Below are 23,682 nucleotides of genomic sequence, written 5' to 3' on the forward strand. Positions count from 1 at the left end.
GTTGTAGACAAACTCTTCCAAAGCGAGCTTTAATGTGTTGAACTGAGTGGAATGCTCAGTGTACTGCTTGGCCACTAGCACTTCTGGACACTTGGGCTTATCACTGTGAAAGTGCTTATCGAGGTTAGTTTCACTGACGGAGAGGCTAGCAGTACGTCAACACTACTGCCTACTTTCACATTGAGTCAAGCTTTGTCCAGGTAGAGTGTTGTGACTGAACTTTCTTAGCTAAGAGATCTGGGTTGTACATGCCACTGGAATTCTGCTCAGCCTGATCTGAAACTTGACACAGAATACTGTTTAGTTTTATCTAACAAAATATGGATGGAATAGCGGGTGACCTTGAAACGGGGCAAGCAGGGAACGACGTGACACACGAGGAAATGATTTGTTCTGTTGTTGGAGCAAGGTGTCCTGCAGTGTTAAGTATTGTTGAGGAAACCAAGGAGGTAGAGACGGAGAGGGACCAGGGAGAGGATGGCTCAGTGAAAAAGCCCCTGCTTCTACAACAGCATGTCCTGGGAGAGGTCAAGCAAATTCACAGACCAGTCACCCAAACAGGGCCAGCGGATGGGGCTGACCAAAATACATCTGTTCAACAAGAGCTCCATTCTGACAACACAGAGCAGCCTCAAAGCAAAGGGACAAGTGTCGGGAGTCAAAGAAATAGTGACAATCTAGGGGACAATGAGTGCCCCATCTGCAGTGAACTGTACGACTCTCAGGGAGACCATCGGATGGCTTTGTTGAACTGTGACCACACGTTGTGCCATTGCTGTCTGGCCACCATCCTTAAGCGTGCAGCAGATCCTAGCCGGGTGCAGTGCCCCTTATGTCGACAGAAAACTCCTCTCCTTCACTGGGAGATCCAGAGGATGCAGGAGGATATGATGTACCACCAGGTCAGTAGCTCTGAACATGGACTCATCATCACAGACACTCTGCCTGAGACCATTCCAGCCCCACGACTCTGCTTCGCCATGGAACAGAGGCTGCAGACTCGCATGGAGTCAATATTGCTGTGTGGATGCTGCCTGTACCCTCCTCGTCTGATTCAAATGATGAGGCAGATGCAACAACACTGTCGATGCTGCTACCTGATATTCCTGGTGCTTCTCTTCCTGATGGAGATGAGCTGTCTGCTGGTTGTCTTCCTTCCTGTTATTGTGCTAGTGTTGTTATTCACTCTAGTGAAGTAGATAGTTGATAGTTCATCTATACACATTAATCTCCTCTAACATCCATTGTATTTCATTATTTAAAACAGTGTTGTCTGTCTTACCAATGGGCCTTTAGTTTTACAATCATCAATGAACCATGTGTTTCTCTCAAATTTCTCAATAAAGGAGGAATCCTCCATGGAACTTGGCATAATATTAGACTGGGATTGAGTGATTTCACATAAAGGATACAAATGAACAGTGGTCCACACTTCTTGGAAGCATGGTGAAACTGCCTCCATCTAAGGATGAACAAGGTCAGAGTGGCTTAAAAATAGACTCAAATATTTCAGTGCATCTCTTGCAGTGTCTGGGCCTTCTGTTTTCCCTCTGGCCTACTTTAGCAGTTTGATATCTACTGTGTGTTCCTCCTGTTTATTTCTAGCCACTGTAGTCCAGCTTGTTGTATTTTCATGATATGTACTTGGACGTTTTCAATAAGATTGAGTTGGTAAGAAATCCTGGTTTTAGATGCTTGATTGTTCTGACATTTAAATTGCCTCAATTACACTACGTCACCTTTTAGAATTGTTTTTTTGTTCAACCCCACACCAAACAATCAGTAAGTAAGCCACCTCTTTTCCATTAAAGTATACCTCTACTAAATTAATGTTTTCTGACAAACAGAACAGTAATACTGCCGCTGGCCATTGGGACAGGGCCACAAAAAACAAGGGAGGACTGCTCATCAGTAATTTATGCAGGAAACACATCAGACATGCCTCTTCAGAAGGCACACTTAGGCAACCCGCCTCTATGAATTACAGTACTCTATTTATGCTAACATATTGACAGCAGAAGAATGCTTTACTCCCACCTCTCAATCAACTAATGTGGCTAAACGGTCACAGAACTTGATGAACACACACCCATGTAGATGAACTTAGCAATGCAAAGGGACGCTGGTGCAATACTTTTCAGAATGCTCTTTTAAAGGTATACTGTTCATTATTGGTTCCCCACCTGAAAGGAGTACCTGTGTTCTGCTACTACTGATTCACATTGCAACATGTAACTAAAGGTTATGGCTGGCATACAAATAGATTGCTGCCAGGCTATGTGTTAGTGTGTAGGAGGGACGTGTGTGTGTGTGTGTGTGTGTGTGAGAGAGAGAGACCTTCCACTGTGTAGGTGGTATGTGTATGTATGTACTTGTCTCTGTGTGGGTGGATGATCGTGTGCGTGCATGTGAGAACTCTAGAGAGTGTGTGTGTGTCTCATTGGAGTGGAATGAAACTCTTGAGTCTGTTTGCTTGTATACGTCTGTTCTCCGCCAGTGCACATCGTTATATAACGGCTGCATTGCAGGCTGGCCCTGCTGTATTGATGTGTGAGTGGTGGGTGGGTGGAGGGACACTAAGGGCTACTACAGGAATCCAGCAAACAAGAGTCCTTGTTGCTGTTGGCCTTCCCTCTGAGTGGCTCTCATTAGGCAGCGTTTAACACACACCCACAGTGCCACAGTCTAACAGCTATCCCAGAGCCACAGCCATGGATAGTCATACTGTATATCTATATGGCTCTGAGCTATCTGAAAACCAGTCGTGCTGTTAAATTGTTCTATTCTTGACACCCGTGTTAAGAAAGGTTACTTTATATGACATATACAGTGATGTAGTTATTTAAACCAATCGAGAAGCCTGAGGCAGGGGTAATGTCCCTCCCCCTTTTAAGATGTTGTCATTGATCTAAATACAATTTCATACTTAATAGATCTATTGAATAAATCTATACTAATAGTTTTGTTTCCATTCCTGTGGAAACCACACACTTCATAAGAGGGCGATGTGTTTCCTATGCCTAATTATGATACAGTGCATTCGGAAAGTATTCAGACCCACTGACTTTTTCCACATTTTCTTACTTTACATCCTTATTCTAAAATGTATTAAATGAAAAATGTTCCTCATGAATCTACACAAAATACCCCATAACGGCAAAGCGAAAACAGTAAAAAAAAATGTTTTTTGCACATTATTAAAAAATAAAAAACAGATGCCTTATTTACATAGGTATTCAGACCCTTTGCTATGAGACTCGAAGTTGAGCTCATGTGAAATGAGCTGAGGTGAAACCTGTTTCCGTTGATCATCCTTGAGATGTTTCTTCAACTTGATTGGAGTCCACCTGTGGTAAAGTCAATTGATTGGACATGATCTGGAAAGGCACACACCTGTCTATATAAGGTCACACCGTTGATAGTGCATGTCAGAGCAAAAACAAAGCCATGAGGTCGAAGGAATTGTCCGTAGAGCTCCGAAACAGGATATTTTTGAGGCACAGATCTGGGGAAAGGTACCAAAACATTTCTGCAGCATTGAAGGTCCCCAAGAACACAGTGGCCTCTATCATTCTGAAATGGAAGAAGTTTGGAATCACCAATACTCTTCCTAGAGCTGGCCACCCAGCCAAACTGAGCAATCAGGGGAGAAGGGCCTTGGTCAGGGAGGTGACCAAGAACCCGATGGTCACTCTGACAGAGCTCCAGAGTTCCTCTGTGGAGATGGGAGAACCTTCCAGAAGGACAACCATCTTTGCAGCACTCCACCAATCAGGCCTTTATGGTAGAGTGGCCAGATGGAAGCCACTCCTCAGTAAAAGGCACATGACAACCTGCTTGGAGTTTGCCAAAAGTCACCTAAAGACTCTCAGACAATGAGAAACAAGATTCTCTGGTCTGATGAAACCAAGATTGAACTCTTTGGCCTGAATGCCAAGCGTCATGTCTGGAGGAAACCTAGCACCATCCCTACGGTGAAACATGGTGGTGGCAGCACCATGCTGTGGGAATTTTTTGCAGCGGCAGTTACTGGGAGACTAGTCAGGATCCAGGGAAAGATGAACGGAGCAAAGTACAGAGATCTTTGATGAAAATCTGCTCCCTAGCCCTCAGGACCTCAGACTGGGGCAAAGATTATCCTTCCAACAGGACAACAACCCTAAGCACACAGCCAAGACAACGCAGGAGTGGCTTCGTCTCTGAATGTCCTTGAGTGGCCCAGCCAGAGCCCGGACTTGAACCCCATCGAACATCTCTGGATAGACCTGAAAATAGCTGTGCAGCAAAGCTCCCCATCCATCCTGACAGAGCTTGAGGAGATCTGATGAGAGAAACTCCCCAAATACAGGTGTGTCATGCTTGTAGCATCATACCCAAGAAGACTCGAGGCAGCAATCGCTGCCAAAGGTGCTTCAACAAAGTACTGAGTAAAGGGTCTGAATACTTATGTTAGTGATATTTACGTGTTTTTTTAAATATAAATTAGCAAAAATGTCTAACAAAGAGTTTTTGCTTTGTCATTATGGGTTATTGTGTGTAGATTGATGAGGGAAAAACAATTTAATAGAATAAGGCTGTGACCTAACAAAATGTGGGAAAAGTCAAGGAGTTTGAATACTTTCCGAAGGCACTGTATGTCATCTCTAGCCTATTTGTGTGCCTCTCAGAGGGCCATCTCTGCATTCGTAATTTATAATTCAGTAGACAGTTAGATCAATTGTGACCTCATTTCCAAAATGTCTCTTTCATTTGAAAATATATGTGCACGTGACATTTACATTTGCTAAACACACAACATGTGACGGTTGTCGTAAGAACGGGGCCAAGGCGCAGCGGATGTTGAGTTCCACATATTTATTACAAAGTGAAACTTTAAGCAAAAACAATAAATCAATAAACGACCAACGAAACGTGACTACGTGGTGCACATGCACAAACACAAAACAATATCCCACAAACACAGGTGGGAAAAATAGCTACTTAAATATGATCCCCAATTAGAGACAACAATTACCAGCTGCCTCTAATTGGGAACCATACAAAACACCAACATAGAAAATAAAACTAGAACACAACATAGAAATATTAAACTAGACTACCCCCTAGTCACGCCCTGACCTACTACACCATAGAGAAACAAGGGCTCTCTATGGTCAGGGCGTGACACCACAGGGCTCACAGATTATTTCCTGCTAAATGAAAAATTAATTGACTATTGATTAAAGGAGATAAAACAGATTAGATTTAACCACTAATCATCTGGTTTATAAACAGCCCATCCCTTTTACAACCCTGGTTGACCTTATAGGCTAGTTAACCCAGAAACATCCGATTTGACTGGGAAACATGTGGGGTTTAATGTGGGCAGAAATAGGATAGGCTATTGGCAGGCCTACATTCCAATTGCAATGGCATTTTGTCTAAATTAACCTGGGCTAGGCTACTATGCTTTATCAGTTTTCCAGTGTGATGTGCATAAAAGTAATAGCTGTGCCATAATCTCTTTTATGTTCAATAAATGTGTTAGGTAATATGAATTTTCTGAAATGTAACACTGTGGGGAGAGAGGCTTGTTTCCTAGGTTACCAGGATGGTTGAAAATTTGCTTAGCAAGACGGATATTCTTGTGCCTCACATGGTTACTTGGACACTAGGTTCCCTCTCTCCATTCAGACATTTCAAATGACATTACCCAACCCCACAATCAGACAAAACATCTAACAAGTATACACATATGTCAATACAAATGCGATAAAACGACACATTCATGTCACACTTTTGGAATTAGTCAAGATAAAATAGTTTATTAGACACAAATTGTAGATACAACTCAATAAATTATTCAGGCATTTTTATCTATATATATCCCTATGTCAGGGACTTGCAGTAGACAAGCGTCATAAAAGTACTCTGGTTATGTTGGAGCGTTGGAGGTTTTGCAAGATTTACGAGGTTGAAATATGGATAACATGGTTACATAATTGATTGGATGTTTGGATGTAAAGAGGGGGAGGTGTAACCTAAAATGGGTGGTCCTGGTCCACCTGAGTATGTGGAATTGTGTTGATTTACAGTGCGAGCCAGTTCAACTGAGACCGGCGACCCATTTCAGCGTAATGAGCAGGCTCGGGTCCATCTGCTCCGTGCGCTGTAGCAATGCCGTTGGAGAAAAAATCCACACATTGGAATCGTCTGGGTCACTGGATTATTGAGGTGTCAATTTTCATTGACACCTCAATTATTTTTGTTCTGACACACAAATGTTTTCTTGATTGTCATTGATCCCCTATTCATAATCTAAGATGAGTGTCCTATAATGAATAACATGTTGAAAACAAGATACATTTATGTTCTATGATTAGCTTCATTTATTTTATTTATTTTTCATTCTAGCAGCATAAGGTCAACGCAAAATCAAAAGGTAGACGGCGGAAGCGCGCACCACTGCGCGCGCACAGCTGTCAGCACCAAGGACAGCCGCAGCCCCAAGCGTCGCATCAGTCTGATAATCACTTCACAGCAAAACCCCGCACAGAGCCCACGGAGGACCAGGAGAGGGATACACAGCGCATAAAGGAAAACGCATACACCGCAAAATATGCTCTGACTCGTTTCTATCGACATTGGAAAAAAGAAAATGGTGGAAATTGACAAAGAAAATCAAAATGTTTGAAGAAAGACTGCTGACAATTACGAAGATAATCCAACAGCGGTTGAGGTCCTGACCATGAACATTCCTCCGCATTTCCCATAAATCAGCTGTCCAGATTTTCCACATTGTACAGGGGGACGGTGGTTCCTGTCTTTTTAACCGGGTGAACCGTGCAGTCCAGAAGCCGGGCAAGCCGACCCGCCAACACGAGGGAGAGACGCAACCGGGGTCCTCTGTGCGGTTTGATCGTTCACACGATGCGTCTGTTTCTGCTGGCGGTGTTCCTCTCGTGCTCCTGTGCGCGGGGCGGCTGCGAGCCGAAGATAGTGAACATCGGAGCAGTCCTGAGTCAGAAGAGGTACGAGCAAGTCTTTAAGGATGCGGTGACCCAGGCGAATCAGATCTACGGGAGAGATAAATTCAAGTTGACCGCCATCTCCGTAACGCACAAACCCAACGCTATCCAGATGGCTCTCTCCGTCTGCGAGGACCTCATCTCTAACCAGGTATCTCAGGAGGGATCCGTTGTCCCTGCATGTCCCTGCATGGGTGTTAAATGATTAACTGCCTAATTAGATGAGTCATTTAGCCAGGACATTTAGCCATCTATTCATTGGTGCAAAATGTCCATCATATCAATCAGAACCATTTATAAGGCTAAAATGATTATGAAGCCTACTATATTTAAGTTGCGCAAATTAGTATGAGGCCTATGCCCACTATTAGGAGGGAAATGAATCGTCCTATTTAGTGTGATGCAGCATTATCCTGTGTCTGTTTCAAGTGAGCTGGCTGACGTGAGTAATAGGGCAGATGAGGTCGATATATTGTGATCAGTGACCACTTCATTAGCAATAAACAGACAATGCCATCTGCCTAGACTATAACCTCAACGCCTGCCTGTGAAACACTGTGCCAGTGCCACCTGCTTCTATTGCATATTTCAAGCAGATTGAGCTGACTGCATTTTATATATTTTCCTTAACGAAACTGTTTATTTGCAACAACAACAAAAAAACGGGTAATTTGTTACACAATTTTAATAATCAATACAGAAATGTCATTACTCTCACAATATCTCTTAGAGCCTAGCCCTTTAGGCTATGATAACAATACTATGAAACTGCTCCTTTTCAGAGATCTGTCACCTCTGGTAATACCATCGAGCTTCTGAAAGAAAATGGAAGCTGAAATGAAATGATATGTCAGATATGCATATGACGTTGTTACATAAACAGTAGAAATGAGTAACTACCAAACCTGAACTTGTGACCTAACATGAAAAGTAAATGGCCTGAAAATGGTCTGTTGGACGTGGCCAAATCTCTATCCCCATATCTGTAGCTTATTAGTCAGACAAAGCTATGTATTCAAGGGTTAATATAACCTATTCAATCAGATACGCTTTAACGACATCGGCATAGCAGTTGTTTTGGCGGTGTTTAGAGGTGGAACTGCATTGTCAAATCCACAAGCAGCTCCTGGCATTACACCTAAAGCAGACATTTCCATTGGCTGCACGGAGTCGCATTAACAGAAATCCCATGCAGTCTTGTTTACATGTTCGAAACGCTGGATTACACTGATTAGGATGAGAGGCCAACTGCACTTCAGTGTGCACAGCTGCAAATCCACTGAAATGAACTAACTAACCAAGACTGAAATCAGTGACTCATCATTAAATGTATACTGTGAGATTCTGGCATTTAGGCCCTTGTTCAATTTAGTCAGAGTCAGATGGACTCGTGGATACCATTTGTATTTCTCTGTGTGCAGTATGAAGGAAATTAGCAGTACTTTCACGAGCCAATGCTAACTAGCGTTAGCTCAATGCGTTAGCATTGGCTTGTTAAACTACAGCTAATTAAAAAAAAAAAAAATTATCCACGAGTTCATCTGACAACAAGGGATTAAATGCCAGAATCTTGCAAGTATCCCTTTAACAATGACATTTTTTTACTGTTTCTATTTTCACCGCTGGTGCCATGTGACGAAATGTTGCCTTTAAGAAGGCTAACATTGCCGCATGCGTAACGGCCCACTGCATCAAAGCATTTGGGGGGTAGCAGTTGTGCATGTCTCGCTGGTCTGACGTTATGTCACCGGCCTTATTAGGGGAGAAGGGCGTTTAGTTTGTATTATGTCAAATTATGATTTGATCATTTGAAATTGGTAGTTTTAACTGTTTGGTTCATGTTCATTGCTAGATCAATAACTTATGCAGACTGATGTTGTATTGGTTAGACACAGGAGTGTATGGTATGCAATTGTTTTTGCCTCTAGTCTGGAAAGAATAACTGGCTTTTTCACTTGAAGTGCGATTCTTCTTTAAGTCATTATGGCCATTGCTCAGGACATGTGAATACAACTTTTGCAATTTAATCCTAACAATGAAAACAACATTCATAAGTTATGTATTGTGATGTTATCCCTTTGAGAGTTGTTCCAACACTGAAACACATTACTAAAATCCTGGTCCATCACATTCACATTAAGCGTTACGTTGCTTTGGGAAGCAGCAATATCATGTAGTGAAGAGAGCTGAGGTGTGAAACACACCTCCCCATCCCTCTTTCAAATTCTCACCCTCTCTTTCACACACAGACACACACACGCAGACGATGTCCCTGGGCCTCTTCATTGTAATGATTGTAATTGTTAGAAATGGTTACGTTAGAAACATATCTCTCTTCGTTCCACGACATCTGAGTTCCATTCATCATCACAGAGGGCTGCAGGGATGAGAAAGATGTCAGTATTCTACATGTCAAATGCCGGTAACAGTGCCTGGTAACTGCATAGATGGAGATCTAACCATGTGAGAGACTCAATGAGAGGGTCTATGACAGATGGTAGATGCCTGGAAGCGCTCTCTGGATGGTAGACCTCATTTGAGGCTCAACCATACGGGCTGCACGCACCGAACCCTCATGCCTGCATGTTTTTTTTCCGCCTCAGTTGGATCAATGTTCCATTTCTCAAGAATCCTATTCATCTAAGAATTGATATACAGTTGCTCAGTAAAAAGCTGTTAGTAGAGTGCCATTTAGCTTTGAGCCATATAAATATCTATCTACTGAGCAGCCATATTGCTAAATGAGGATGGTTTAAGAGGAGAAAGCTGATATGGCATTTCCATGTCGCAGTGATGAATCAATATTCCATACACTTTTTTATCCTTTCAACTCTCTGTACAGGAAGTGTGGTTATCTTTCATTCCCATACTTGTGTCTGCAGGTGTATGCCATCCTAGTGAGTCATCCTCCCCAGTCCAATGACCACCTCACCCCCACGCCTGTGTCCTACACCGCAGGCTTCTACCGCATCCCTGTGGTGGGCCTCACCACGCGCATGTCCATCTACTCCGACAAGGTGAGAAATTAAAAAGAGAGAGAGAGGGAGGGAGGTAGGGAGTGAGAAGAGAGAGAGTAAGAGAGAGAGAGGGGAAGAAGAGAGAGATGGGATAGACAGAGAACGAGCGAAAGAGAGAAAGAGAGCGAGAAGGGGAGACAGAGGGAGAGAGGGAGAAGAGAGAGAGGGAGGAGAAGAGAGAGAGAGAAAGCGAGAGAGAAGGGGGAGGGGGAAATGATGGAGAGGTCCCTGGGAATGGAAACCGATAAGAGAGACAAATTCTACTCCACTACTTGGCTAGCTACCAAAATAGCAAAATGGCCTTATGAATATGTTAGAAATGTCACTAAAACCGTGGATGACAAGCAATTAACTTCCTCTCACTCTTCTTCATTTTCTTTCTCCTCAGAGTATCCACTTGTCCTTTCTGCGGACTGTCCCCCCGTACTCCCACCAGGCTCACGTGTGGTTCGACATGATGCGAGAGTTTCGATGGAACCACATCATCCTGATTGTCAGCGATGACCACGAGGGGCGGGCCGCGCAGAAGAGACTGGAGACCCTACTGGAGGAGAGGGAAACAAAGGTGAGATGCTCAGGCTCGCAGGACCCCTAGTGCGTGTGACCGTGTGTGTGTGTGTGTGTGTGTGTAGTCTTTGTTAAACTCTCAAAGGACTTTTTATGTACTGTATGTAACTGTTTTCCTTTATTTTGTGTGAACACATCTCTCACTGACCATTGTGTGAACATTGGCTAACATCAATATGCTAGAGACATCTACAGCGTCTAATGTGGTCTGATCTGAGTACATCTTTTACTCATCTCATGTTGCTTTTCACCATAGTCAAATTCTCCTGTGTCAATCCACAACGGGAGCCAAATAGCACACTTTAACCTGGGGCTTTGCAAAACATCAATGACTCCCAAACATAATGATGGTCCACAGATCCTTCATGTATATTTGTGTTGTGATATTACGTGTGTAAGGAAAGGAGCTAATCTACCCAGTGTTACGCTCACTTGGAGGCTTGTAAAGTGATGGACGGTTGACATGCAGTATATCAGATTGTCCCGAGACACTGTCTGAAAGACCTATCTTTGGTTTTACTACATTTACATCTAGCAGACACTTACAGGAGCAACTAGGGTTAACTGCTCAAGGGCACATCAACATATTTTTCACCTAGTCGGCTCAGGGATTCAAACCAGCAACCATTAGTTTACCGGCCCAACGATCTTAACCGCTATCTGCCGGCAAGGTCCTTGTCCTTGTCAGATAATGGACTGTGTGACCATGCAAGTGAAATGACACATATAAATGTTGTAACCATGAGCATAACTTTAGCCCGTAGTTACCTCTGGCTCTGAGGCTGTGTTACTTGGAATGTAGCTAGCTCATTAATACATGTGCTGATCCACCTAAAGCTTAAAACAGACCGGTGATCATGTTCCCTAAAGGAAAAGAGAAGGAACAATTAACACATTGTTGAACATACATTTAGTATGTTTCACCTCGAGATGTGGTTAATGCTTGTTCTCTTCAGGGACTCCTTCCTGTAATTGTGTGACGGAGTGAAATGAGTCCTGATTTGAAGAGTAATTTAATCAGAGGCTGATGAAACGGTTCATTTGACACATGCTCATGATAATCCACACCGAAGGGAGATGGGACATTTTAAACACGTTGTGGTTAATCAGTTACTCACACATGATAAAGATTGATTAGGAGTTACTAAGTATAGTTTATGTTGATAAATCATCTTGTTATTAAGGATTATGACTTAATTGGATTGTATGTATGACTTTACCTGTGGAGTGGTATTGTCTATGGTAAAGACCTAAATTACTGTAGATGAAAGAATAGTTGGTTAACTGATAGCTACTTGCTCCTTCCTTCCTGGAATCCATCTTGTCCGCCCTTAACTATCTCTCTCTCTTATATAATGCCAAAAGCAGAGATTGGATAGATTTACAGTTACCAGATTGAAGGAATCTATCAATGTCACAGAAACCTTGATATGGTAGACACTACGATATGACGATGTAAGGAAGTATCTGTGTTCTCACAGTTAAAAGCTTGGACTGTGATTTTATCAGTGGTTGTAAGAAATTACTCAGCTAGCCAGGTTGGCAGAATGTTTGTCACATTTGAGGAGTTTGTGTCATTTCCTCCTTAATGAAAAATATTCTAGTTATTCACATTTAATATTCTGTATCGTGCAGATTATTCACACTGTATTTGCAGGTTTCTATGCTGTGCTGCTGTGACAAGCCACAGGGGCAATTTGATGGGGTTCTCTAGCACAGCCGGTAGAGAGACTCTTCTAGCTGTAATGGATTCAATTAGAATACTAACATTAGTGACACAACATACAATATCATACTACACTGAATAAGCAAAAACAGGGCAGTCAGAGAGGAGCTCCTTGGGGAAAACAATGGCAGTCATCTAGACAGTTTTTATTTTGCCAAGGCAGTATAATACCACACAGAGATAGCTGCAAGATGGTGGAGGGCTAGAGCAAAATCAATTTGGGTTTTTACATTTGAAGTCATTTAACAGACACGCTTATCCAGTGCCACTTACAGGATCAATTAGGCATAAGTGCCTTGCTCAAGGGCACAGACAGAGTTTTCACCTAGTCAGCTCAGGGATTCAAACCAGCGACCTTTTGGTTACTGGCCCAACACTCTTAACTGCTAGGCTACCTACAAGATGAGTTGATTTATATTCTAAATAAGGACCGTGGTCACAGTTTGATTGATGCTTGTTTTGCAATGTCATGATTCATGAGTGTGCACTGACCTTGACACACTAGAAGACATTTTCATGCAACATTTGGAAAGGGGAGCAGTGTTTTACAGAGCAGCGCTGACCACAACAACCTCAGATTACATTTGAGGCAGAACAGTTCTTTATTCCTTTCAAAGAAGTGTGAATACAGTGGAGGAAAATGGGATTTACTTCAGATTTGCTTGTCAGGCAGTATAATGAACCAATGCGTCAGAGTCACTGTAGCATTTGGGTAGCGGAGGACGTAGATCCAGAGCGCTCTGCCTCCCAACGGTCTGAGCTGAGAGTTCAGGCATCAGGGGAGGCAGGTCTATCAAGCAGAAGATGCTATGTTTCACTGCGAAATGGCTCCCTAAGGCAAAGAGACTGCCTTGCGGCTCCTTTCACAATATACAGGAGCAGAGTGGAATTCAAAATGGAGAGAACCTTAGGGGCATTAGTTTGCAGAATCAGACTTTTTACGTGTTGGGATTGCTTTGATCTGGAACATAGACCTCTCAATCTAATTGTTGTACAGAGAGTATGACTGTTTCTGGACCAATGCTGGATGATGGTTTAAGGGTCTTGAGTTGTATTTGAAAGGTGCTGAATAAGGGAGTATGACATAGCAGTAAATAGGATTGCTAGTGGTCAGTGGCTGTCATTGATGTTTTTTGCAAGCCCCAAGGGATCCCAATTTGAAGCAGAAAAGTTGGAGATTTGTTGGAATGCTTTACTGCGATCCATTTTCAACTGTTTATAATATTCTTCTGTGTCTGCATATTTTCTCTGTGCACATTACTCATCAGAATAAAAAAAGGAACTATGAAAACCTCGACCAACTGTCCTATGACAACAAGCGAGGACCTAAGGTATATTTGCATGGTCAATGCACGCCGCCCACCAACTTTTCAAACGTAGCAACTAGAAACCAGCCCAACCAGTCACCAGCCGACCCAGAAATGCCCCTATCTTGGAAGCACGTGTTTCTTTTTACTTTGAGACCTTATTCCTATGATTTCACAGAAGAATGGTTTTGTTATGGAAAGACTATAATTTTCCGTAAAAAAATAAACAAATGAACAGCGCTCCGCTTCTATCATATTACTTTTTTTCCTTCAACTAAAGGAATGCATGTTCTAAACAAAAAAAAAGATTGCAAGTTTATTCCTTTGTGGAGATCCGGTAGTGTGGGACAAAACACTTTCCCAGATTACTACTCCCTTCTGTTTTGTAGCACCTGTAGTTTTCAACAGTTTTTGGTTGGGGGAAAGGTTCCCCTCACTCCCCTTCACCTGTTTTTAGTTACTGGTTGCATTGACCTTCTTCTCCCCCCTATCTAACATGCACGTCCTTCTTTGGAGTCTTGATAACCCTCAGTTTGCATGCGAAAAATGCAAACGTTTTTTCCCCTCCAAGCTTTTTTTTAGTTGAGCCGATTTCCATGGATCGCTTTCCTTTTTTTCCTCTCTCTCTTTTTCAACAAAAAATCAACAAAACCAAACAAAACAGGTAAAGAGACAGCATGGTTTCTGAGGTGGGGGTAAGTAGCTGGCTTGACTTATTTTGTGCCCCGATCACAGGCAGAGAAAGTCCTCCAGTTCAGCCAGGAGACTAACTTAACTGCTCTGCTTCTGGAAGCCAAAGAGCTGGAGGCTCGTGTCATCATCCTCTCCGCCAGGTGAGACTACAGCACCTTCCATTTGTCCCATCAGTCCCCTCCCATCATAGCTGACCTGCCTCTACTACTGAATCTAGTTCATTCTGATCACGATCCTTAACCTAAAATGATCATAAGTAATTTTCCCGGCTCCTAATTTGACCACAACAAGATTTAAAATGACTTATATTTAACACTTTTTAGATACTTTTACTGCTAAATGCTGGCATGATATCACACAGTAGTGATTTACTGCAACGATTTGCGTTTAGATTAAAGATAAGTAACCATGCCTGTGTCACTTAACATCTCTGTTTTCAGTGAAGAGGACGCTGCTGCAGTTTACAAGGCTGCCCGTTTCCTCAACATGACGGGCTCGGGTTACGTGTGGCTGGTGGGAGAGCGGGAGATGTCGGGTAAAGCCCTGAGTGAGGCACCAGATGGTACGTACCATACACTGCTACCCAACAGCCACTCGGAAAACACTTCATAACGCTGGCCTTTTTCTGGAGTCACCTTTAATTTAACCTCTATGATTAGGGAGACAACCATAGATGAACGATTCATTGTTTAACAATGTATCATGTGTGATCATTTCTTGAGTGTTAAGCATTTAAACGTTTAAGCATTTGATATGTTTAAAGGTTTTAAATGAGTCACAGTAGTTTACACTATAAGCTCTTAAGATACAGTGTTGGGTCCTGTATCTCTGAACCTATTTCTTTATCTATAGTCATAACTATTGATAGGTTAACCCGTACATACAGTGTGTTTCTTAAAAATATGTTGGGTTATCCAAAGCTTCCCGCGCTGCCTTTATTGTACTATCCTGACATATTAATAGCTTGGTTCTCATGAGTTTATAAAGGGAGTTTTGCAACCCCCACATTGAAGTGTAACTGAAATAGAATGGTAAGCTACAACGGTCTTGCTTATGTCCCGGAGTCTGCACAATTCTCACGTAATATGTCACTTTGTGGTCACAAACGTAAGCGTCAACCCCAGGCACTCCAACACCCCCTGCCCCCATTGTCTTACGTTAGGTGGTGTCACTCCTACATAACGCTCGTCACGCAGTGCCGAGACGGTAAGCAGAGCTATCTGACGTAAGACAATGCTCAGACCTCTGCAGAAGATTCTTCGTCAGTAATGTCTAGGGTTGCAAAGCTACCCGTAATTTACCAAAGTTACAGGAATCTTCAGTAATTTTTGTAATTAACAGAAAATCTATGGCAATCTATCATAACGTTGGTAATTTCTCCATTACTTTCTAGTAGATAGACCATATGGTTCAAGAGAAAATAGCCTAAATAACGAAAAAAGCATCTAATCAACAATGGCATTAATTACCTGTGCAACTCTTCCAACTATTGACTGACACCAGTTTGACTCCAAAACATTGACAATAAATACATATTGACATAGTAAAATAAGTGTATAAAGAATATTTCATGCTGAAACCTTCATATTATACAGCAATGGTATTCACTAAGTTGATGGTTTATACACTGCTCCAAAAAATTAAGGGAACACTAAAATAACACATCCTAGATCTGAATGAATGAAATAATCTTATTAAATACTTTTTTCTTTACATAGTTGAATGTGCTGACAACAAAATCACACAAAAATAATCAATGGAAATCCAATTTATCAACCCATGGAGGTCTGGATTTGGAGTCACACTCAAAATTAAAGGGGAAAACCACACTACAGGCTGATCCAACTTTGATGTAATGTCCTTAAAACAAGTCAAAATGAGGCTCAGTAGTGTGTGTGGCCTCCACGTGCCTGTATGACCTCCCTACAACGCCTGGGAATGCTCCTGATGAGGTGGCGGATGGTCTCCTGAGGGATCTCCTCCCAGACCTGGACTAAAGCATCCGCCAACTCCTGGACAGTCTGTGGTAAAACGTGGCATTGGTGGATGGAGCGAGACATGATGTCCCAGATGTGCTCAATTGGATTCAGGTCTGGGGAACGGGCGGGCCAGTCCATAGCATCAATGCCTTCCTCTTGTAGGAACTGCTGACACACTCCAGCCACATGAGGTCTAGCATTGTCTTGCATTAGGAGGAACCCAGGGCCAACCGCACCAGCATATGGTCTCACAAGGGGTCTGAGGATCTCATCTCTGTACCTAATGGCAGTCAGGCTACCTCTGGCGAGCACATGGAGGGCTGTGCAGCCCCCCAAAGAAATGCCACCCCACACCATGACTGACCCACCGCCAAACCGGTCATGCTGGAGGATGTTGCAGGCAGCAGAACGTTCTCCACGGCGTCTCCAGACTGTCACGTCTGTCACATGTGCTCAGTGTGAACCTGCTTTCATCTGTGAAGAGCACAGGGCGCCAGTGGCGGATTTGCCAATCTTGGTGTTCTCTGGCAAATGCCAAACATCCTGCACGGTGTTGGGCTGTAAGCACAACCCCCACCTGTGGACATCGGGCCCTCATACCACCCTCATGGAGTCTGTTTCTGACCATTTGAGCAGACACATGCACATTTGTGGCCTGCTGGAGGTCATTTTGCAGGGCTCTGGCAGTGCTCCTCCTGCTCCTCCTTGCACAAAGGCGGAGGTAGCGGTCCTGCTGCTGGGTTGTTTCCCTCCTACGGCCTCCTCCACATCTCCTGATGTACTGGCCTGTCTCCTGGTAGCGCCTCCATGCTCTGGACACTACGCTGACAGACACAGCAAACCTTCTTGCCACAGCTCGCATTGATGTGCCATCCTGGATGAGCTGCACTACCTGAGCCACTTGTGTGGGTTGTAGACTCCGTCTCATGCTACCACTAGAGTGAAAGCATTCAAAAGTGACCAAAACATCAGCCAGGAAGCATAGGAACTGAGAAGTGGTCTGTGGTTACCACCTGCAGAACCACTCCTTTATTGGGGGTGTCTTGCTAATTGCCTATAATTTCCACCTGTTGTCTATTCCATTTGCACAACAGCATGTGAAATGTATTGTCAATCAGTGTTGCTTCCTAAGTGGACAGTTTGATTTCACAGAAGTGTGATTGACTTGGAGTTACATTGTGTTGTTTAAGTGTTCCCTTTATTTTTTTGAGCAGTATATTTGAGATGCTTTACAGCTTTGTCATTCTATTTTTTATTTTAAAATCATCTATTTTAATTATTTCATAAACAGTATATATACAAAAGTATGTGGTCACCCCTTCAGATGAGTGGATTCAGTTATTTCAGCCACACCTTTTGCTGACAGGTGTATAAAATCGAGCACACAGCCATGCAATCTCCAAAGACAAACATTGGCAGTAGAATGGCCTTACTGAAGAGCTTCATCATAGGATGCCACCTTTCCAACAAGTCAGTTTGACAAATGTCTGCCCTGATAGAGCTGCCCGGTCAACTGTAAACGTTGTTAATGTGAAGTGGAAATGTCTAGGAACAACAATGGCTCAACCTCGAAATGTTAAGCCACACAAGCTCACAGAACCGGACCGCCGAGTCCTGAAGCAAGTAACGCGTAAAAATCATCTGTCCTCGGTTGCAACACTCACTACCGAGTTCCAAACTGCATCTGGAAGCAACGTCAGCACAAGACCTGTTCATTGGGAGCTTCACGAAATTGGCTTCCATGGCCGAGATGCCGCACACAGGCCTAAGATCACCATGCACAATGCCAAGTGCCACGCTTCACCATCTGGCAGTTCGACGGACGACTCTGGGTGTCTTGACTGGCTTGCACAGAGCCCTGACCTCAACCCCATCGAACATCATTGACATTAATTGTAACGCCGACTGCGAGCCAGGCCGAATCGCCCCACATCAGTGCCCAACCTCACTAATCTTCTTGTGGCTGAATGGAAGCAAGTCCCCGCAGCAATGTTCCAACATCTAGTGGAAAGCAACCCAAGAAGAGTGGATGCTGTTATAGCAGCCAAGGGGGGACCAACTCCATATTAATGCCCATGATTTTGGAATGAAATGTTTGACGAGCAGGTGTCCATATACTTTTGGTCATATAGTGTATTTTACATGTGACCAGGCCAGAGAGAGAGGGCCAGAGATAATTACAGATGATTGTGATAATCGGAAGTACCCAAAAGGGCCACTAGATGTCTTCTGATAGATTACATAAAATCCTTGAAAGATACTGCAATTCTGGTAGTTTACTGGTGAACTAGTAATATACAAGTAATATACCCCACCCCCCATTGCAACCCTAGTCATGTCCATGTCTCGGCACCTGTTGCTGTCTTAAACTCACCTCTGTGGCTTCTTTCAAGAGTCTGCAAGACTACTGGACCAATTGCAATGAAAAAACTTAGCTGAAGTTGGATTGTTAATATGATTTCTATATCTATTCTCTAATTTAGTTGATGTAAGTTTGTTTGGTCCCACACATACACTATAGCTTTCTGCTTGTGGTATTTTCCAACCAACCCTTATAAAATGGGTGATAGAATTGAATTGATCCAACTTCAAGGGAGTCTTTTTTTCATGCTGGGAAAAGTTCACTAACAACCTCACAATATGAATCCATTCCTCTCTGATGATGCTGCCTCTTCTCAGAAAGGAATAAAAAGAAAATCAGCTAAAATCTATTTTGATCACAATGAAGTTCATGGTTCAAAGACATCCAGTGCTTGTTTGTTCCAGTACTGGAGGATTAAAATTGCTTTTACAAATAGAGCAACAGAGAACATGGTGCTGGATCAAAAACTTGCGGTTGGACCTTTTCTCAGGATGGCTGAACAAGAGGTTCCTATAAGTTTTTATTGTGTGTATTGCAAAAGGATCCTGATGGTTGGTAGTCTAGCAGGTCACTGATTGGATTTGTGCTGCTGTTGGCGTGATGTGAGCAGGTCTCATCGGCCTCCAGCTCATCAACGGCAAGAACGAGTCGGCCCACATCAACGACGCAGTGGCAGTGGTGGCTCAGTCCATCCAGGAGCTCTTTGAGAAGGAGAACATCACGGAGCCGCCCAAAGGCTGTGTGGGAAACACCAACATCTGGAAGACCGGGCCCCTCTTCAAAAGGTACATTTAGAAAGTCATGATATATTGTAATTCAGGAAGACACACATACACACACACACACACACACACTTTCTCACTCTGTGTATTTCCCTACACTCTCACACTCACATCTACTTTAATTTCTCTGTCTCAGGGTTCTGATGTCATCAAAGTACCCAGAGGGCCTCACTGGACGTGTGGAGTTCAATGATGATGGCGACAGGAAGTATGCTCACTACAGCATTCTCAACTACCAGAAGAGTCGACTCATTCAAGTTGGGATTTACAATGGAACACAGGTAACTTTATTGCAAAAGTAATTCTTGCTGTTTCTACTGTGATCTTCCTATCTATTGCTATTACAGCTCTCTATTAAGCAGTATGCATGGTAATTAGAAAGCATTGGTTTTATTAGCTAAATGCTAAGCTGTAGCTAAAGCAGCTGACTCTTTCGTATTGGACTCCCTTGTGTTTGGCCCTCATCAGCTCCACACATTATGTCAGCACTCCTCTAATTGTGGTGTCATGACCCTGTAGGTGGTGATGAATAATCAGAGGAAGATCATCTGGCCGGGGGGAGAGACAGAGAAACCGCGGGGCTTTCAGATGTCCACAAGACTAAAGGTACCGCATTTCACCCTCCTCAAACAATGATGTTCCCGATATACAGTGCATTTGGAAACTATTCAGACCCCTTGACTTTTTCCACATTTTGTTACGTTACAGCCTTATTGAAAAATGTATTACATTGTTTTTTTCCCCCCTAATCAATCTATACACAATGACATGACAAAGCAAAAACAGGTTTTTAGAAATGTTTGAAAATGTCTAAAGTATCACATTTACATATGTATTCAGACCCTTTACTCAGTACTTTGTTGAAGCACCTTTGGCAGCGGTTACAGCCTTGAGTCCTCTTGGGTATGACGCTACAAGTGTGGCACACCTGTATTTGGGGAGTTTCTCCCATGCCAGATCAGGTTCAAGTCCGGGCTCTGGCTGGGCCACCCAAGGACATTCAGAGGCTTGTCCCGAAGCCACTCCTGTGTTGTCTTGGCTGTGTGCTTAGGGTCGTTGTCCTGTTGGAAGGTGAACCTTCGCCCCAGTCTGAGGTCCTAATTGGTGGAGTGCTGCAGAGATCGTTGTTCTTCTGGAAGGTTCTCCCATCTCCACAGAGGAACTCTCGAGCTCTGTCAGAGTGACCATTGGGTTCTTGGTCACCTCTCTGACCAACGCCCTTCTCCCCCGATTGCTCAGTTTGGCCGGGCGGCCAGCTCTAGGAAGAGTCTTGGTGGTTCCAAACTTCTTCCATTTAAGAATGATAGAGGCCACTGTGTTCTTGGGGACCTTCAATGCGGCAGAATTTTTTTTGGTACCTTTCCCCAGATCTGTGCCTCGACACAATCCTGTCTCGGAGCTCTACGGACAATTCCTCCGACCTCATGTATTTTGCTCAGACATGCACTGTAAACTGTGGGATCTTATATCGATATGGGTGTACCTTCCCAAATCATGTCCAATCAATTGAATTTACCCCAGGTGGACTGCAATCAAGTTATAGAAACATCTCAAGGATGATCAATGGAAACAGGATTCACCTGAGCTCAATTTTGAGTATCATAAAAAAAGTGTCTGAATACTTATGCAAATAAGGTATTTCAGTTTTTTGTTTTTAATACATTTGCAAAAAATCCTGAAAAGCTGTTTTTGCTTTGTCGTTATAGGGTATTGTGTGTAGATTGATGAGGATTAAAAAAAAAAAAAGATTTTTTAGAGTAAGGATGTAACGTAACAATATGTGGAAAAAGTCAAGGGGTCTGAATACTTTCCAAATGCACTGTATATATAAAGTAAAGCAACGTTTTATATCTTACAGCATCTTCAATGTAATGGGTCTGCGCAGGATTCTTTCTCTATCCTTCTATCTCGTTTTCTCTCTCTCCATCATTTCTACCATGGGTGTGTGTGTGTTTTATGTGTTCCTTGAGGAGGGGTTGTTGTCCGGAGGGTTGGTGATTTAAAGGTCCCTCAGGGTCAGTGTGAGCTAAACGCCCACTGTGTGATAAACAGTGTGCTCTCCCGTCTGTTATAGATAGTGACCATACACCAGGAGCCTTTTGTGTATGTGAAGCCCACTGAGCAGGATGGAACCTGCAAGGAGGAAAAAACATTAAATGGAGTGGCAGATATTAAAAAGGTGATCTGCACTGGACCAAATGAGACCATCCCAGGTAACACAACAGGGACGTTTATGATATCACTGTGCTTTTACTACGCCCGCTAAGTACCAACTGGAAATGCATACATATATATACAGTAGGTATCTATATATGTATGCATGTAGCTGAGTGTGCCTTTGTGTGATTGTTGGCATATTGGTGTGTGTGTGTGTGTGTGTGTGTGTGTGTGTGTGTGTGTGTGTGTGTGTGTGTGTGTGTGTGTGTGTGTGTGTGTGTGTGTGTGTGTGTGTGTGTGTGTGTGTGTGTGTGTGTGTGTGCTCGCGGGTGTGAGTATGTAACGTGAATATGCTTGAGTGTTTGCTTTAATGTTTGCAAACAGTGTGGGCATGTGCCAGCCTGTGTTTAGTGTGTGAAGTCTGTTTGCAGTGAACATGTGTGTAGCTATATTATTGTATGTGTGATTTTGGTTGAACAGTGTGTGTGTGTACTGTTTGGGCATGTATGGTATTATTCAAAAATATTAAAAAAGAAAGAGAGGGATTTTCTCCAGATTGATTGTAACTTGCAACCCTCTGCTGGTTGGTTACAGGACGTCCAATTGTACCTCAATGTTGTTATGGATTCTGTATCGATCTACTTATCAAGTTGGCCGGAACCATGAACTTTACCTATGAGGTGCACCTGGTGGCTGATGGGAAATTTGGAACACAGGAGCGGGTCAGTCCCTATAGATACTCAGAGTTCACTCTAGATAGAAAACCTCATTGGCCCAAAATGTATTGACCAACGATTGTCTATTTACATACAATTATATTACATTTTATTATGTTATTAAGTTATGAAGCAAATCATATCTCCTATCTCGGAGATGTGCTTTTTGAATTAAGTTCATGCACTTGTAACGTTTAGAAAATGACACAATCATCTTACAGTATGTTACTGCACTCACAAAAATGGTTTTGTTTGACATAATCACTAACTTTCCCTAACTAAATCACTAACTAAAAGCAGTCCGAGAGAACCATGGAAAACTAGGGTCCGACTACATTGGGGACTTTAGCTCTGTGTTAGAGGGACAAGGTGGTGGTGAGAGTGAGACCCACGCTGACCTGTCAGGATCTACCGAACAAGCAAGATGAGCTGAATGGAGCTTCTCTGGAGAGCCAAGCTCAGTTACCACATCTCTGAGCCAGAAAACACCATTCAAACCATTTCTGCTAATATTCATTTGGGTTAAAGGCACCCAGGGTTTTAAGAAAGGGCTCACTTGTTGTTTCTGTTTCTGATAAAGGACACTACATTCTGAAATTCATTGTCATGTTGGGTTGGTTGTTAACCCTTTACGTCCACTTACCACAGGTGAACAACAGCAACAAGAAAGAGTGGAATGGCATGATGGGAGAGCTCCTGGGGGGTCTGGCAGATATGATCGTTGCCCCGCTGACGATAAACAACGAACGAGCCCAGTACATTGAATTCTCCAAACCTTTTAAGTACCAAGGACTAACCATCCTCGTTAAAAAGGTATGTCCCCAAATTCCCCCCAAAATGTATGAAGAGTGTGAATTGCAAGTTCATCCAGACTACACCTGACATAGTCCTCATTGCAGATGGGGTGGTAGTAGACTGCAAATGGTTAGTGAATGAATGTCTGTGCTGTGTGTTACAGGAAATCCCTCGCAGTACACTGGACTCGTTCATGCAGCCGTTTCAGAGCACACTGTGGCTGCTGGTGGGTCTTTCGGTGCATGTGGTGGCGGTGATGCTTTACCTACTAGACCGGTTCAGGTACAAGGGGATCCATGTGTGTGTGTCCGTCTGTCTATCTGTGTGTGTATATGTGCGTGTGTGTGTGTGACATACTCTACCTCTGCTTATGCTCCAGACCTCTCCAGATCTTCTCTCACTGGGGACGAGGGGACAGAGGTGAAGACTGGCTCCAGTCATTCCACTGCTCTGTTCATCTGGCCTTCTCTTTCTGTTTTCTTTCTGTGCTCAATCTTGCTCTTGCTTTGCCACTCACAGACTCCCTCCCTGTCTGGGGTTGCCAGGGTTTTCGCCTCTTGTCTGCTTGTGTATG

At 43.2% G+C, this 23,682-nt stretch overlaps 2 protein-coding genes across 6 annotated transcripts in view; both read left to right on the plus strand.

The window, feature by feature from the left end:
• The first annotated feature begins 235 nt into the window (after positions 1-235).
• Positions 236-1,364, plus strand: LOC123725416 (uncharacterized). Its single transcript, XM_045690743.1, has one exon. It carries the CDS (start codon positions 321-323, stop codon positions 1,197-1,199), a length of 879 nt encoding a protein of 292 aa, XP_045546699.1. The 5' UTR covers positions 236-320; the 3' UTR covers positions 1,200-1,364.
• Positions 1,365-6,239: 4,875 nt separating this feature from the next.
• LOC106565473 (glutamate receptor ionotropic, NMDA 1-like) overlaps positions 6,240-23,682 on the plus strand; it is a 42,726-nt gene continuing 25,283 nt past the window's right edge. The window contains exons 1-13 of one of the 5 annotated variants that reach the window (XM_045690752.1): positions 6,240-7,158; positions 9,890-10,024; positions 10,413-10,589; positions 13,586-13,648; positions 14,360-14,457; positions 14,758-14,879; positions 19,269-19,443; positions 19,577-19,721; positions 19,960-20,046; positions 21,515-21,653; positions 22,192-22,319; positions 22,962-23,126; positions 23,272-23,390. In XM_045690752.1, the coding sequence (XP_045546708.1) occupies positions 6,910-7,158; positions 9,890-10,024; positions 10,413-10,589; positions 13,586-13,648; positions 14,360-14,457; positions 14,758-14,879; positions 19,269-19,443; positions 19,577-19,721; positions 19,960-20,046; positions 21,515-21,653; positions 22,192-22,319; positions 22,962-23,126; positions 23,272-23,390 (1,802 nt within the window). In that variant the 5' untranslated portion in view covers positions 6,240-6,909. The remainder of the gene's footprint in view (positions 7,159-9,889; positions 10,025-10,412; positions 10,590-13,585; positions 13,649-14,359; positions 14,458-14,757; positions 14,880-19,268; positions 19,444-19,576; positions 19,722-19,959; positions 20,047-21,514; positions 21,654-22,191; positions 22,320-22,961; positions 23,127-23,271; positions 23,391-23,682) is intronic. The other 4 variants (XM_045690765.1, XM_014132735.2, XM_045690760.1 and 1 more) reach the window with 4 other exon arrangements.

Source organism: Salmo salar, chromosome ssa01, assembly GCF_905237065.1.
Source record: "Salmo salar chromosome ssa01, Ssal_v3.1, whole genome shotgun sequence".
Taxonomy (NCBI): domain Eukaryota; kingdom Metazoa; phylum Chordata; class Actinopteri; order Salmoniformes; family Salmonidae; genus Salmo; species Salmo salar.

What these genes read in the sequence shown, in the direction of transcription:
- LOC123725416 (XM_045690743.1), top strand. Translation starts at nt 321, where the DNA reads ATGGATGGAATAGCGGGTGACCTTGAAACGGGGCAAGCAGGGAACGAC.